General features: G+C 50.5%; 1 protein-coding gene across 1 annotated transcript; it reads right to left on the bottom strand.

The window, feature by feature from the left end:
* Positions 1 to 3866: 3866 nt before the first annotated feature.
* Positions 3867 to 11720, bottom strand: LOC134146099 (C-signal-like). The gene is made up of 6 exons (XM_062586298.1): positions 11545 to 11720; positions 7834 to 7885; positions 6146 to 6333; positions 5416 to 5574; positions 4976 to 5086; positions 3867 to 4166 (listed from the first exon to the last, which is right to left on the bottom strand). The coding sequence occupies exons 1-6, from the start codon at positions 11689 to 11691 to the stop codon at positions 4053 to 4055; spliced, it is 771 nt and encodes a 256-aa protein (XP_062442282.1). The 5' UTR covers positions 11692 to 11720; the 3' UTR covers positions 3867 to 4052.
* Between the last annotated feature and the right edge of the window lie 3511 nt (positions 11721 to 15231).

Genomic DNA, 15231 nt, shown 5'->3' with positions numbered 1-15231 from the left:
GGAGACTCCACAACCTCCCTGGGCAACCTCTTCCACTGCTCCATCACTCTCACAGTGAAGAAATTCCTGCTCACATTCAGGCGGAACTTCCTGTCGTTCAGTTTTTGCCCCATTGCCTCTTGTTCTGTTGCATGGGACAACTGAGAAGAGTTTGTCCCCATCCCCTTGACACCCTCCCTTCAGGTACTTACACACATTGATAAGATCCCCTCTCAGGCTTCTCTTCCCCAGGCTAAACAGGCCCAGCTCTCGCAGCCGTTCCTCAGAGAGCAGGTGCTCTAGCCCTCTGATCATCCTCATAGCCCTGCGCTGCACTCTCTCCAGTAGCTCCATGTCTCTCTTGTACTGGGGAACCCAAAACTGGATGCAGTACTCGAGAGGAGGCCTCACCAGTGCTGAGCAGAGAGGCAGGACCACCTCCCTTGACCTGCTGGCAACACTCTTCCTAATGCACCCCTGGAGACCATTGGCCTTCCTGGCCACCAGGGCACATTGCTGGCTCATGGTCAACTTGTCATCCACCAGCACCCCCAGATCCTTCTCTGCAGAGTTGCTCTCCAGCAGATCAGCCCCCAACTTGTACTGGTGCATGGGATTATTCCTCCCTAGGTGCAGGACTCTGCACTTGCCCTTGTTGAACCTCATGAGGTTCCTCTCCACCCAGCTCTCCAGCCTGTCCAGGTCTCTCTGAATGGCAGCACAGCCCTCAGGTGTATTGGCCACTCCTCCCAGCTGGGTAACCCATGGGATTACTTCAACTAGGACCCTGAAGAGGCCAAAGTCCGCTCTCCTGAAGTCCAGGGTTGCAATCCTGCTTATTGCCTTACTTCTTCCATGCATGATCCTGTGTGAAAGACCATCATGTCTGGTCACCAACTCCACCATCTCATGGTCACTGCAGCCAAGGCTGCCCCCAACCTTCAAATTTCTAACCTGTTCTTCTTTACTGGTTAGGACAAGGTCCAGCAGGACATCCTTCCTCATAAGCTCTGTTCCTGTCCTGGAGAGGGAGTGTAGCTGAGTGGAGAGGCCATGAGTATGTGACCAGCCTCAGTGCCCCTTGCCCATCACTGTGGGCCAGGGGACCACCAAGATCTGACACCGCCCAGAGCTGGGAGAAAAGCCCAAACACAAAGGGAAAGCGAGCAAAAGGGATTAAAGGCAGGAAACATCAGGCAGGAGAGGAAATGGGGATATAATCAGCTGCATAAAGCACAAACACTCAGAACAAGAGCAAAGGAAAAGTCAACACCACTTGGTAAGCATTTGAGCAGAAGATCTAGCCTCTTTCTGGTCTTTCCAGTGAACATGCATCCCAGAGCAAAGTATTTGGGCATCCCTGGTCTCTGAGGTACCATGACTGGCATAGCCTTTGGAAACTCAGCTCTGGACAAGTCCCAGCTCCCTGGGATGAACCGAGTGTAAGACTTGGGGAGCAGCTGGCCTACCTTGGTATGACAAAGCACCCAGAGGTGACTCCTTGTTGGGAGAAGAGGTTTCTGGTTTCCCTGGAAGACATGATGGGGGACAGAGTCTGAGTAGCACTCGCCCTAGTCTCCTGTTTACTTGAAAACTGGGGCCAATGGGACTGGCAATTCACCTGCTGCACAGGGGATGTCCAAGTGCCAGAATGGAAGACTCTGCTGGGCTGGGCTTCCTACAGGCAATTGCTCAGGGTACTTCAACACGTAACACTGCCTTGAGGCTTGTTCTCATCCCCAGCAGCCAAGCTTCTAGAAGTGCAAGAATAGGCTTCATCTACACAGCTTCCCATACCTCCTACTCCTGGCTTGGGCTCTCCTGGAGCACACAGGGCTGCCAACTTCCCAGAAGACCTGCCTGTGCTGGGATGTCTCCATTCCCAGTGGGGATGATGACAGAGGTGCTCATCAATTTGCCAGCCTCTAGCATTTTGCCCAGGCTTAGCCAAAACCCCACTGCCATGGCTCATGGGCAGCCATTTTATGCCCTAGTGCTCACCATCACCATCATTGCAGACAGTCCCAGCAGTGGAGCTGATGGAGCCTGTCCCACCTTCTATCAATCCCATTTCTCCATGTTTGGCCAGGAGAGAAGCTGCATCTGTCTCCTGGGGCTGGCAATGATGTTGGGTATCAGAGTGGGGTCACAGGTGATAAAATGCCTGCAAGCAGTGGTGGAATCCCTAGCATAGCCCTCCCTACCAGTGCTTAGCACATGATGTGAGGCAAGAGGGAGAAAATTCACAGGATGAGATAAACATGGGGAAGATAGGCATGGAGCCAGCCCACAGCAGCTGGCTGGGCTCCAGCTAGCTTGTGTGGATCAACTAGGACAGGAGTGCTTCTGTACTTCTGTAGGAGTTGGCATTAGCCCCATGATAGGGATAGAGAAGTAGAGCCCCAGTTCTGGGAAAGAACAGGGCTGGAATCCAGGCCTCCTGGCTCCTGTTTTCTGGAAAGAAAGCATCCTTTTGCCTGAGAAAGTGCCTGCAAAATAAGGGATTCCTTCTCCATCCAGAGGTGGTCCTAACACCCCTGAACTTGGTAGGGGCAGTTTGCCTCTCCTTCCATGCCTGGCTGGGCACCATGACTGCCTGGGACTGCTGGAAACACAGTACATGGAGCCATGGACACAAGCCCACGAGATCTGGCAGCATTGCTACCTGCAGCCATAGGAACTTCATCCCTGTAGCAAAGCAAGGATAGCCCATGTGATGCACAGCACCAGATTCCCAGGCATGGGCTGTGGCTCAGGCTGCAAGTCGTCCCTGCTGTCCCCCTTCCCAACCGTTAGGCTGCCAAATTGCCAGTGGCTTGGGAGGATCCAAACCAAGTGAGGAAAACCTCTTCACCGCCTGTGACTCACCTGGGAGGGAGGGGCAAGCCTGTTCCAGAGCTTGTCAGCTCACCTCAGCAGGGCAGAGCCAAGGCCTCAGCCCAGCAATCTGCCCCTCATGCTCTGTGTGCCTGTGAGGGGAGTCCGCATCCCTTCTGCAGAGAAGGTATGACCCCAGAGAAGCCCAGGACCAGAGGGAGAGCAATGCTTCAGCCACATCTCAAGATTAGCCAGATGTGGTAGCCTCTGGAAGAAGCAGCAGTAGAGAACTCTGGGCTTTCCTCTCCTGCAATCCAGGTAGTTCTATGTACCTGAAACTTGGCCTGGTTTTGAAGGAGTCCCCAGCTCTTTTTCCCCAAGATCCTCCCCAGGAAAAAGCTCTTCCCAGAAGTTGCAGGCAGGGGAAGGGCTCTCCAGCTTTCTGAAGCTGGGAAAATCAAGTATTGCCCCCCAAATCCTTTTCTTTGGGGGTGGTACCACATCCTGGGCAAATTCATGATGTCCAGGGCTGTACAACTCATGGAGAAGCCCTATCTGCTGCAGAAAGTCAGTTTTTAAGGTAGATGCTATTAAGGTAGATGGCAGAAGCCATTTCCATGCTGTACTTCCCAATAGGACTGAACTTCCTTCAGCCAGGGGTACTGCACCCAGTTGTGGCTCTGATACTGGAATGAATGGTAGCCTGAAACTGCAAAACGGGAGCATGGTGATATAACATGCTTCTCATTCTAGCCCCAAAGCCGTTCTCAAGGACCTTGAGTCTAACTCAAAGACCCTCCAAGAAGTCTGCAGCAAAGAGCCTGTGCTGGTGGCAGGCTTTGGTGGAGGCATGGAGAAACCAGGCTGAGCCATATGCACTCAGTGGCCGTGGAAGGTAATAGGGCTTTGTGCTAGTTAAATTGCTCCTGGACCTTTCTTGTGTTCAGAGCACCCCAAGGCAAGGCAGACAGACTGCTATAATGCCAGATTATTTTTTGCAGGGGCCAGCTTCAGGCTAGGGTAGAGACAGCCTTGGCAGGGACACTGCAGGTGAGAGAAGGCACAGGTACTATTGGTTGCACTATGTTTATTAGTAACTCCAACACAGGGATCACAGACTGTCCCACGTGCCTGGGGTGGGGTGGTCCATCCCAGGCAGCTTACTTGAAGGCCACAGAGGGCTGAGCAGGAGATTCAGTATACCTAGAGTCTCCTGGCATTGTGTGGTCTCTTGCAGGGGCAGGCTGTGCTGCCTCTCACCAAGGAATAGCTTTGCCTTCCCAGTTGAGCAGGCTCCCGCTGTGCTTCTCAGACAGAATCGGCAGTACAGACAGCAGCCCCCGCACACTTTTGTCCACTGTCAGGTCAGCCTGCAATGATCCAGCAAAAGGCATGGGTGAGGAGCAGGACTGAGATGCTATAGCCATCGCTGGCCATCCACCAGCACTCACTCAGCTTATGCACATCCACAGCAAGGCTCCTTCTGCCCCAACTCAGTGTGAGAACCGCAGAAGGTGGGACAGGTCAGTTATGTGAGAGGGTAGCAGGTACCACACACTCACTGGCAGCTCAGAGAGGTGGCCTGGGCTAGGAAACTAGCTGCAGACTTTGTGAGCAGGGACCATGTACAACAGCTTAGTCAAGCAGGCCATCTAAGCAGGCCATCCTGCTGCAAGTGTGATGCTACATGCAGGCTTCTCAAACCTCCAGGGCTGCAGTGACAGCCCTCCCCAAAACACGAATCCTGCAGTGTGAACAGGATAACTGGAGACCTCCTGGGCCTGCAGCTCTCAGAGGAAGGTGGTGCAGGGTAGGAAAGTGCTGCTCTGTTCACCCCTGCTCCACTGAATCCAGGTTCTCTGCTCTGCTGTCCAAAGCCTCTACCCTCCTAAACAGATCTTCTACTAGCCCTGGATGTGCCACCTTGGCACAGGACATGTGCTGATGTTATTTCCTGCCGTGCCCTTACAGTGAAATATTTCTTGGTTAGTGCATACAGGCTCTACAGAGCCCTAGCACAGACCCAGGCAATTTGTGGCCTAGCAGGCAGCTCCTTCTCACATGCATCCCTCCTCCCAATAGCAGTCTTGGCAACCTGAGACAGCTCAAGCATGAATGTGAGTTTCCTGGGCTGGATCCTGTATGTGGGCCCCCTCACCCCTGCCCAGTCAGAACCTACCTCCTGGGTGCCCATGTCGGTTTTCACCCAGCCAGGGTGAAGCGCCACGCAGAGGATTCCGGTTTCCCCATAGGTCAGAGCCTGGCACTTGGTAAGCATGTTGAGGGCAGCCTGGAAAAGGAAGGGAGCATAAGCAGCAAGCAGTGCTTAGCAGTAGAAAGTGCCACACACCAGGCTCCACTCCAATTTTTGCCTCAAAGTAAAGGAGAAAATCCAATGCCAGGTCTCCAAGAGACAAGGCAGAGCATGTGTCTTCCTTTAGTGAGCAGTGGCCAGGTGGGGGCTGCGCACAGAGATGCCCAGAGAGCTCAGGTTGCAATTGGTGCAGTTAAGCCCCTCCATGTCACAAACTCAGGTGCTGCCAAGAGACCAGGCCTGGCAAGAGCTAGCTCTTGCTCCTGCTGAGCCTCTGAGGGCAGGCAGGTTGCTGGTCTCCATACCTTGCTGCAGCGATAGGAGATGACAGGCTTGCAGAAGGACTCAGATGTTTTCTGGATGGACCCCATAATGGTGGAGATGTTGATGATGGCTGCCTTGCTGCAACTCAGTCCCTTCTCTGTGCTGTCCTGGGCAGCCTTCTTCAGCAGGGGAAGGAATGCCTGAGGAGAAGCAGCATCATGGGGTTCCTTTGCCTTGAACTAGCCCCACTTCTGGCAACTGCAGCTCAGCTTCTCTGTAGCAGGGAGGATGAGGAGGAACAGTGGGAGCCAGGGTGTTCTGCTGCAGTGGCCCTGCCCCCTCCATCCCAGGGCCCTTTGCAGAGTAGTCTGGGATCTCTACCATGACCACAGCAAAGAGGTGTGTGGCCAAAGACATAGGAAATGGAAGCCAGGCCCAGACTCCCTGCCAAATGGCTCCAGTACCAAGGGGGAAGCTCCTGCACCACAGAAGCTGCTGTCAGGGTGAAGCACAAAGATGCAGTTTAGCTCCCTGCCCTGGCTTTGATTTCACCACAGAGAAATGGTGCATAATATTCTGACTCTGTAGCACCAGAGAAACAAAGGCAGTTTGTCCTGCAGGGTCTGTGCTGTCCCTCTCCAGGTCTCAATCAGCTGCACGCTCCTCCAGAGATGTGCATGCAGCCATGCTCTCTGTATCTCAGGCTACAGACCCAGCTACGCTCAGCTGGGCCAAATTCCCCCTCTGTGGTGACTTCTGCCCCAGTGTTACCTGGGCCATCAGCAGTGGCCCCACTGCATTGGTCTTGTATGCCCTTATCATCTCTTCAGAGTCCACTGTCTCCAGCGTCACTGGGGCATAAATGCCAGCATTGTTTATCAGCAGATTCAGGCCTGCGCCATTCAGCTTCCCCTCCACGATCTTCACTGCATTGATAATGGCTGAGGGATCTGCAACATCTGCAGAGACAGAGGACAGCGTTTGAGAGCCATGGCTGACCTGATATTCCACCACCACAGGCGGGGATGTCTCCATTTCCTTGTAGAGCCAGAGGAGTCTTGGGGCTGACTGCGGACCAACAATGCTCAGTGATGGATGCTCCTGTGGAAACCGCAGACTGGAGTTTTTTGGGCAGAGGAACCAGCCTGGCCCTTACTCAAGTCATGGTGGATGGCCAGACCATGGCACACTCAGACTGCCCTGGGTCTGCTGCACAGGCTGCAATCCTAAAGCAGTGCCTGTCCTACAGCAACACCTGCTCTCCTGGGAGAGCCAATCACAGAGGCCAAAGATGCTAACAGGCTTGTCCAGTGCTGGTTGCACCCTTCCATACAGGGGAGGGCTTCAAACTGGGCTCCTGGTGCAGAGGAATGAATCCCCAGGACTGCCCACTCTCACACATGTGACAGCACAACCTGACAAAAAGAGCTGCTCCTGGCACCACTTACAGCTGGTCATCAACAGGTTCATCTTGACTGGGCTTAGCAGGAGTGCTTGAGAAAAAGGCTTGACCAGCCACCACCCCTGCTAGAGGGACATCTGATTTTTGAATGCTAGGTATTTTTGTAACCTCTGCATCCAGGGTCCATCCAAGGCGCCCAGCAGGAGACAACACTGAACAACTCTGCGTCCTGACCGTTGTGATCTCCCATCTGTGGACACCAGATGGTGCTGTGCAGCCATCTCAGAACATTCTCAAACCCACAGGCTCCAACAAGTCCGACAGCTGTCTCCTTCATCCCATAGAATGAGTTCAGGGTGCCCCACCACCATCAGCCCAAGGGCCCCCTCAAGGGCATCTCACAGGGCAAAGCCACCCTGGAGACAAGCCTGTGGTGGCACAGTGCTGCTGTGCCTTCCCTGCTGTGTCAGGATAGGCACTAGCAGCCCTGGCCTCCCATTAGTGGACAAAGTTTCTCCTTACATAATTTCTGAAGAGCCGTCAGACAAAGTGGAAGGAGGAACAGTCCCCACATGGGCCGTGTCAGGTCCTACCGGACCTGTCAGGTCTGCTCTGCAGGACCTATAGCCCCATGCAGGGTCTGGGACAGCCACACAACTTTTCAAGGGAGCTGCCTTTCTCCTAAAGCCCCCCTAGTCTTGCAGGCATATCTGAGACTTGGGGTCGACATGACTCAGTTGCATCAAAGTGCAAGGAAGCAACAATTCTGCTAGTGGAATTGCAAGTGCCAAGGACTAGTCTCAAGTGTCTCCCAGTCCCGTGGCCACATGACAAAGGGTCTCCATGGAGAATGGAGGGGGCAGGGAGACGCAGAGGCTGAGGCAGGTCCAGAGGAACTAGGCTTTTGGCAGTGGCACTTGAAGCCTAAGTGTTGGGCAGCTCTTAAGAACTGGAGCCCAATACAGAGCTGGCAGGTGGGGAGGAAGGGAGAGAAGGGAAAAAATGGGGCCTCTGTGGCTAGCAGTGATGTGTCCACTCAGAGGCAGAGTGCACCTACCCAGCTTCACAAGAACCAGATTTGGATGCCTAGATGTCAGATCTCTCAGCTCCTACAAAAGGAAACACAGAAACAATCAGGGTACCAATCATCATCCACCCTAAGAGAAACATCTTGCAGAGGGCCTTGCCTTCCTCCCAGGCCAGAGGGAGTAGATTAGTCAACACTTGTAAGTGGCTGCACATGGGGCTTGTCTAGGTGCTCAGGGATTTCCTAGGCTCCATGACACAATAGCCACATGCGCAGAGCAAATTGCAGTCACAACTGCAAGGTGCTGTGGCCACTCTTTCAAAGGCTGCTTGGGTCTACATGCACAACACAGCCAGATTCACAGCAAAGGATGGGCACAAATTATTAAGGACCAGCTTACCTGGGAAATGACGCAAGCCAACCGGCAATAAGACCAGAAGAGTCTCCCAGAGGCTGCTGGAAGTGTTACAGGTCTGGGAATGAGCAGGAGTACATTCCTGCCATTCCTGATGCTGTGCATCATTCTTGCTGCTGCAGGTGACTAGCCCCTGTATTGTCCTGTTCCTGGCTTTCCAATTTGTTCAACATTTCTCACCACAAGCATCGTAGTCACCTCCAGCAACTCACTGTCCCTGCATTTTCATTCAGGTATTTTTAGCTAAAGAGCAGTGGGTTATGCAAATCCATGCCTGTTCCAATCTCTGCTGTCACCTGCTGAACAGCTGGGCCTGGATGATGAACGTGAAGGCAGCAATGGAAGGAAGCAGTGGGGTCTGCACCTAAAGCACCTTCACACACATGCCAGACACAGATCCGCATGAAGATGGGGCAGGGACAAGAATTACACACACAGTAACATATGCTTCCTCTAAAAGAACCTGGAGATTTGTCGCTTCTTTTTCTTGTTATTGGCTTAAAACAGTATATTTTATCATATGACACAGTTTGTCTGTGAAAACCCTGAGAAAGTAGGTTTAAAATAAATAGGGAGCTGCAGGACTGAGCAAGAGCTCCACAGACCTGGACCAAGAATGGTTTGTGTACTCCTAGGTCATCAGCCCCTGAGTTTTGCCATGTTCAGCAGCACTGACCAAAGAGGGTAGGAGCACTGTCCTAAGTGCCTTGTCAGACTCAAAAGGCTTGAAGGTTGAGGAAGTCTTACCTAGATCCATATAGCACAATCCCAGAACCCATTCTGCTCTGGACACTACATCTTGCCCACTCAAGTGAAATGAAGCACTTTGCAAATTTTTATTGGTTACTTTTGCCCAAAGGTAAAAGGTTCAGAAGCCCTTTTCAAAAAGGATAAAATACAAAATTAAACTTTCAGCTTTGTGATTCTTGACAGCTTTTTGCCTTCTTCCAGTACAGTAGGTTTTAAATGACTGAAATCAAACCACTACGTTCAACCTGGCTGTAATGATTATCTTTTATAACTATTTAAAATCTCTAACAGACAAACCCACAGAGAATGTGAGAGAGGAAATGCAAATCAGTGATGTTTCATAAGCTGCTGCAATCCCTTGCGCTCATCCTACCAGTGTGGAGTGAGAGAGTCACTGATCCTGGCGGTGGTCTGAGCAGAGTTGTTCCCTGGGGCTCTGTGATTCACCATCAGGGTCTGCATTCCCACATTCCCTCTGGGCACAGAAAGTGATAAAAAATACTTCTAAAGAATTTGCAGTGGCCAACAGGCATTTTTCCTCTCATAAAGTGTTTTGTCCAGCTGCTGACCTCGAGAATCTCTCAGCTCCCTGGGGTAAGTCTAGCCCCACCTATTCCCCAAAATCTGATCCAGCCATGAAGGGGCAGAAGGAGTGAGTGTGGCTCTGACCTGGTGGAGGGTCACCCTACTCTCTGGGTCCCATGGTGACTGACTTCAGTAACACCTCAAAAATGCTGCCCTCACCCTGCCTCAGCTGTACAAGGTTTAAAAGAGCAAGTATCCTGTGCCTGAGAGCAATGCACAGTGACCCTCTGGAAGAAATCAGCTCTGGGACTTGCAAACAAGTCCTTTGAGAGAATGGGGCAAAAATGAGGGACCTGAGCTAGCTTTCACCCATTCAGTTTGGGCACCAGCAGCAGCAGCAGTTCTTTGCCTCTGAGCTGGCAGCAGGGTTCCTTAGTTTCACTGCACTGTGACTACTCACAAGTCAGAATAATGCAGGCAGCAGGCATGAGAAGAGCACACCATCCCAAGGACTCTTCAAGGTATGCTTCCCGTATGCTCTGTGCTGGCCCCTGCACATGGCCAAGTTGTGAGAAGAGGTAGCAAAAAATTAGCCAGAGCTTGCCATGTCATAGCAGTTGTCTCTCCTGATATTTTAGTGGAGCTGACTATGTGCAGGAAGAACAAAACTGGCCTTGGTGGAAGTAAAGGAAACTGGAGTATCATGGTGCTTTGTTCCCATGATTTTCTACTAAAATAACATGTATGTGTCTCATATTTCAGTGAGGTGGAAAGCAGAGGAGGAAAAGTCCCATGACTCTTTCAGACTCCATGGGCTGTCAGCTCATCAACTGCCTGATTTTGTGGTGATCAGTAGCATATCACAGAATTGCCAAGAGCAGCATCACTGTGACTCCCATGAGATCAGACAGTTGCAGCTGCCACAGAGTCAGACCCTACTTTGTGCAAGCTGAACCAACGGCTACAATGCATGGGGAAAGGAGGAGGGTTGGTTGCAGCACTGACAATATAATCTCAAATAGCTCAGCAGAGGAGTTTAAGGAGAGTATGGGCTTTCTCTTTTCTTGCCTCTGTCAGCTGCATAAGAGACTTTCAAGGGGACTTTGATATCAAACACGCACTGCAGGTAGCACTCAGTGCACAAGAGGCATGAGATTCCTGTGTAATTCAGAACATGATTTTTTTTTTTTTTGGTTGAAGTTATCTAAGCATGTTTTGGGGGCAGAAATGGAACACAAGAAGTTCCGCCTGAATGTGAGCAGGAATTTCTTCACTGTGAGAGTGATGGAGCAGTGGAAGAGGTTGCCCAGGGAGGTTGTGGAGTCTCCTTCTCTGGAGATATTCAAGGCCCGCCTGGATGCAACCCTGTCTAACATGCTCTAGGTGACCCTGCTGAGTGGGGAGGTTTGACTAGATGATCTCCTGAGGTTCTTCCCAACCTTACTGATTCTATGATTCTATGTAACTAACAGCAACTTCCCATGCCCAGAGATACTGCCAACTTGTTCAGAAGTCACTACATGACTGCATCCAGCCAGTGAGCTCGGAGCACGGGGCCCCATACGGCAGAGCATTGTGCACCTCCAGACTGCCTAACAGTACAGCTCCAGGTCACTTTTCCTCTGCCTGCTGCCTTGAGGAGATATAGCACCCACCCTAGCTCCAAGGGCAGCACAGTACACTGGGCCTGCAGCTACACCTGTGCAATACCTGACCCTGATGCAGAAGCACCCCCGATGCACAGCTTGCCAAGTCCAGGCTGCAGCTGGGGTCTGACTCACACTTGAGTGTGACCCCTGGGCGAGTCTAACCTGCAGCAGGGGTCTGACTGCAGGTGGGGACCACCCACAGCCAAGTCTGGCTCCCAGCTTGGGTCTGACCACGGCTAGGGTCCCACCCACAGCCCAGCCTGTCCCGCAGCCAAGGCTGTCCCACAGTTGGGCCAGGCTGAACAGCACTGGAAGGCGCTGCCTGCTGGCCCAGCTGCCTGTGGCCCGACTGCTGCTGAGGCAGAGCAGGCCGCGGTCGCAGCCCCGGCACTGCACACTGACCTGGGCGCGTGGCCCCTCGGGGTCCCGGCATGTTGCGAAGATCCAGGCAGGGGGCCGGGGCCCACTCAGCAGTTGCTTCACCAGCTCCAGCCCGATGCCACGGTTGGAGCCGGTGAGCAGCACAACGCGAGCTGGTAGCGCTGCCATACCCTCCCTTGCCCTTGGAGTCCCAGGGGCTGGCCTGGCCTGGTACAGCCCTCCCGGGGCCGGCCTGGCCTGGTACGGCCCTCCCTCCTGGGGCTGTCCCGCAGCCGAGGCAGGGCCTGAGGGGCGGGGGAATGAAGCTCTGAGCTTCAGGCATTCTGGGGAAGCCAGGGGAGGCCCAGCAGCACAGAGCTGCTGGGGGGGGGGGGCACGGTGGCCCCTGGCAGGGCCTACAGGGAGATTTACCCAGAACGGCCTCAAAGGCCAGATGTCCCATGAGAGCAGCCTGTGCCCAGACATCCCAGGCTGAGGTCTGTGTCCTACCTCCAGCCAGGCTGTTTTGGGCCAGGGTCACGGGTCTGTGTGTGTGCGCGTGATGATTTTTCTCACTTAAGATTCAGCCCAACAGCATCAACAGACAAGCTGGATTTGAAACATCACCCAGGGAGGCCCTGAACACAGCTTCAGGGCAAACGCACATGCCCTGGGGCGGTGAGCCCAGTGCTCATTCGACTGCAGCCCACAACCCCTGCCACCCTGTCCACTGCCTCTTCCCAGAGATCTTGCTCTTACTTACTCTGAAATAGCAGCCCCAAGGGTGGCCTAGGGTTCCCGCTGGGAAGAGTAATGGTTTCTTGGGGAACTCTCAGTGGACTGAGATTCTCTAGAGCTGTCTCAGCAGGTTAGAGGGGGCTTCAGATCTTCCCATGAACGGGGTGGAGGGGAGAAGGAGGGAATTTCCAGCATCTCTGAGAAGCTAGGTTGCATCTCCAGCACCCTTGGCATAGAAATGTGATACATCCACAATCCTGGGAAGGAAAAATTCCCAGTCTTGACTCAAGAGTTTACAATTTTTCAGGAAGGTACCCAGTATTTCACAGCTCTTTCTTATGGCTTACACAGAAATCATCCTGAATTTGCCCTCTCCGTGCTATTCAAATCATGCATCCATGAAGTAAGCATGCTGCGGTGTGAGGACACAGATGCTCCATGAGACTTTCCCTACCTTCTTTGCTGATGAGCATCAGGAATCTAGTTCAAAAACTGGACCAGCAGCATGTAAAGGAATAAAGCAAGAAGAAGGCTTGGTAGCACTAGGGCTGGGAGAAGAGTTGCAAAGGGAGAAATGAAGAGAGACTGAGTATCAATGTCAATTGAAAGATAGCATGTGGAAGCGACTTACATGTTCTAACTCTGTTGTCCACCCAAATGGCTATTGATGTGGTGGATTTTCTTGTTTGGTTTTAGTTTCAGCTATTATATGGCAAACTGCATGCACAAACAACATTAAAATCCCATTATGGTGATTGTACAATGAGAAGCTCACCAGTGAAGTAATCACTGAGCAATTCATATTTATATATATATGAAAATGTTATTATTTATGTTGCTAATTTTCGTTCTTACTTGGCAAACACTAGACAAAACACCTCTAATACCAATAACTAAGCATATAAATAATGATATCATATCAATCTGGCAAACTATCAGGTTACTTGTGCTGACTTCACTCTGCTCCACTGCCATTCAGTGGCATTGCTGTGCCTCTGTTCTCCAATTTGCCTTATGACCTAAAAATGCTTTGAGAACCCTTTGGTTTTAAACAGCTACACCGAAATTGGGGTTTACTAAAAATAAATCTTTGATTGTGCCAATGAATACTACAAAGCAGAAACCTTCATTATAACATAGTTTTTAATCAAGGTCCAATTCTCCTTTTCCTGCCTTATAAGGTTCTCAGGCCATAAATTAGGTGATTTGTCACCAGGAGTCCTGCTCCATCTGTTGCAAGAACTGGAAGATGTTTAGGAAGTTAGGAGGGGTGCATACAAAGAAACAGTCTTGATAAACTGCACTGAGAAGTGGGTTTTTAGTAGCATATTACACAGATATCCTATTACAATCCTCTGTGTTGTGGGCACATCACATTAACCAACTCTTTGTAGCTACTCGCTTCAAGAGCCCTGGAAACAGGGATTGCCTGTGATCTGTTGTGTAGAGATGGTTAGCATGCACAGCCGCATCTGAAGTTGGTAGGAACTCTGTTCTGAACACAGTTAATGTGAGTCATGAAAAAAATCATGGTCTAGGCATCTGAAAATTAATACTTCACAGACACTGCTTACCTCACTTTTATGCTTCAGTTCTCCATGTTCAAAATAGGGGAGTATACATTTTTTGCGAACTTCATTTGTTAAATGTTGTAAGGCTGCCTGAAGGTGATAGAGAAATGCAAAAAAGAAAAACCAAAACCAAAAACATTAGCTTACCTGAGTGCTTTATTTTCTCAGCAACATAAAGGCCTTGGTGATCTCCTAGTGAATATGACATGATGGCCTTGCTAATGCTGCCTGGTAAAACCTGTTTCTGATATTACTGAGTTTTGGAGTGTTTGAGTGTTTAACTATAAACATATTTTTCAAGCATTTCTGTCTGTAACTTCTACCCCCTTTGGAGCTTGAATATTTTACACAGATGGTAGTAACAGACCTGACTGTATCTTTTTGCACACCAAAGCAGTGGGAAAAATAGGTAAGAAATCAAAAGAAGATTGTTATAAACACGGTTGTTATGAACAAAGTGGTGGGAAGTATATTAGAAGGATCCTTAAAGCCCACATATTTTCTTGTTTTGAAGCAGCAATGAGTACAGGATAGCAATAATGCTACTGGTGTTACAACTTGAGTTACTGTCTGTGTTATATATTCACTTCTTTGATATGAAGGCACAGTTCTTAGTTCTTTTTGGCAAGTTTAATTAAAAAGATTGCAGAGGTAGCCTTCCCCACCAATCCCAAGTATCCTAAACCCAAAGCAAATACAGGATTTTCACTTGCACCTTTTTATGACCCACTTGAGTAGAGGAATTTTTTCGGAATAATCATGGCATGTACAAGTGTTTTCAGCTAATTAAACATTTACATACAGTCAAACTTGTTGATTACTTACTGCACTTACGTTTCACAGTAACTTAGAGAGATCCTGGGTTCTTTTTGTAATATATTCCTGTTTTCATGAAACATTTTCTTTATTTAGGGACATTTTCTTTAATCGGGAATATTTTCTTTAATCGAGGATTTCCCTGTTTTGCTAGGTGAGCTTATCCCCACTTACTAGTCAGTGGAAGCATTTTAATTTCTTATTCTTCAGGGTTTTGATTTCTCGATAGTTTTCCATTCATGGTTCCTCACTTCTTGCTAAGTGCTAGGCTATGCTGAAGCTGAATACTAAGCTTGTTGCTCTGGGACACTGGTCTTTTTGTGTCTGCCTAATGCGATTGACACAGTTTGGGTTGAATTTATCTTCCCCTCCACCACTTGTTCTACCTCTTTACTGCCATGCTACCCTCAGCTCCTCTCTGATCTTGGTGACCACTGGCTTCCTGTGAACATAGCTCTGCTATGTCTTTACAAAACCCTCACTGCCCACTGTGACTGTTGTTTCTCACTGCAGCCCCTGATGTTGTCCATATGACACTTAGATTTAATATCCTGTCCCACTTCTCGAAGTTTCTGCTCCTCAGAAACAGGAGATGAAACTAAGC

This window comes from Rhea pennata, chromosome 13 (genome assembly GCF_028389875.1).
Source record: "Rhea pennata isolate bPtePen1 chromosome 13, bPtePen1.pri, whole genome shotgun sequence".
Lineage (NCBI taxonomy): Eukaryota > Metazoa > Chordata > Aves > Rheiformes > Rheidae > Rhea > Rhea pennata.
The sequence above is the reverse complement of the archived record's forward strand: the minus strand, read 5'-3'. Positions and strand labels throughout refer to the sequence as shown.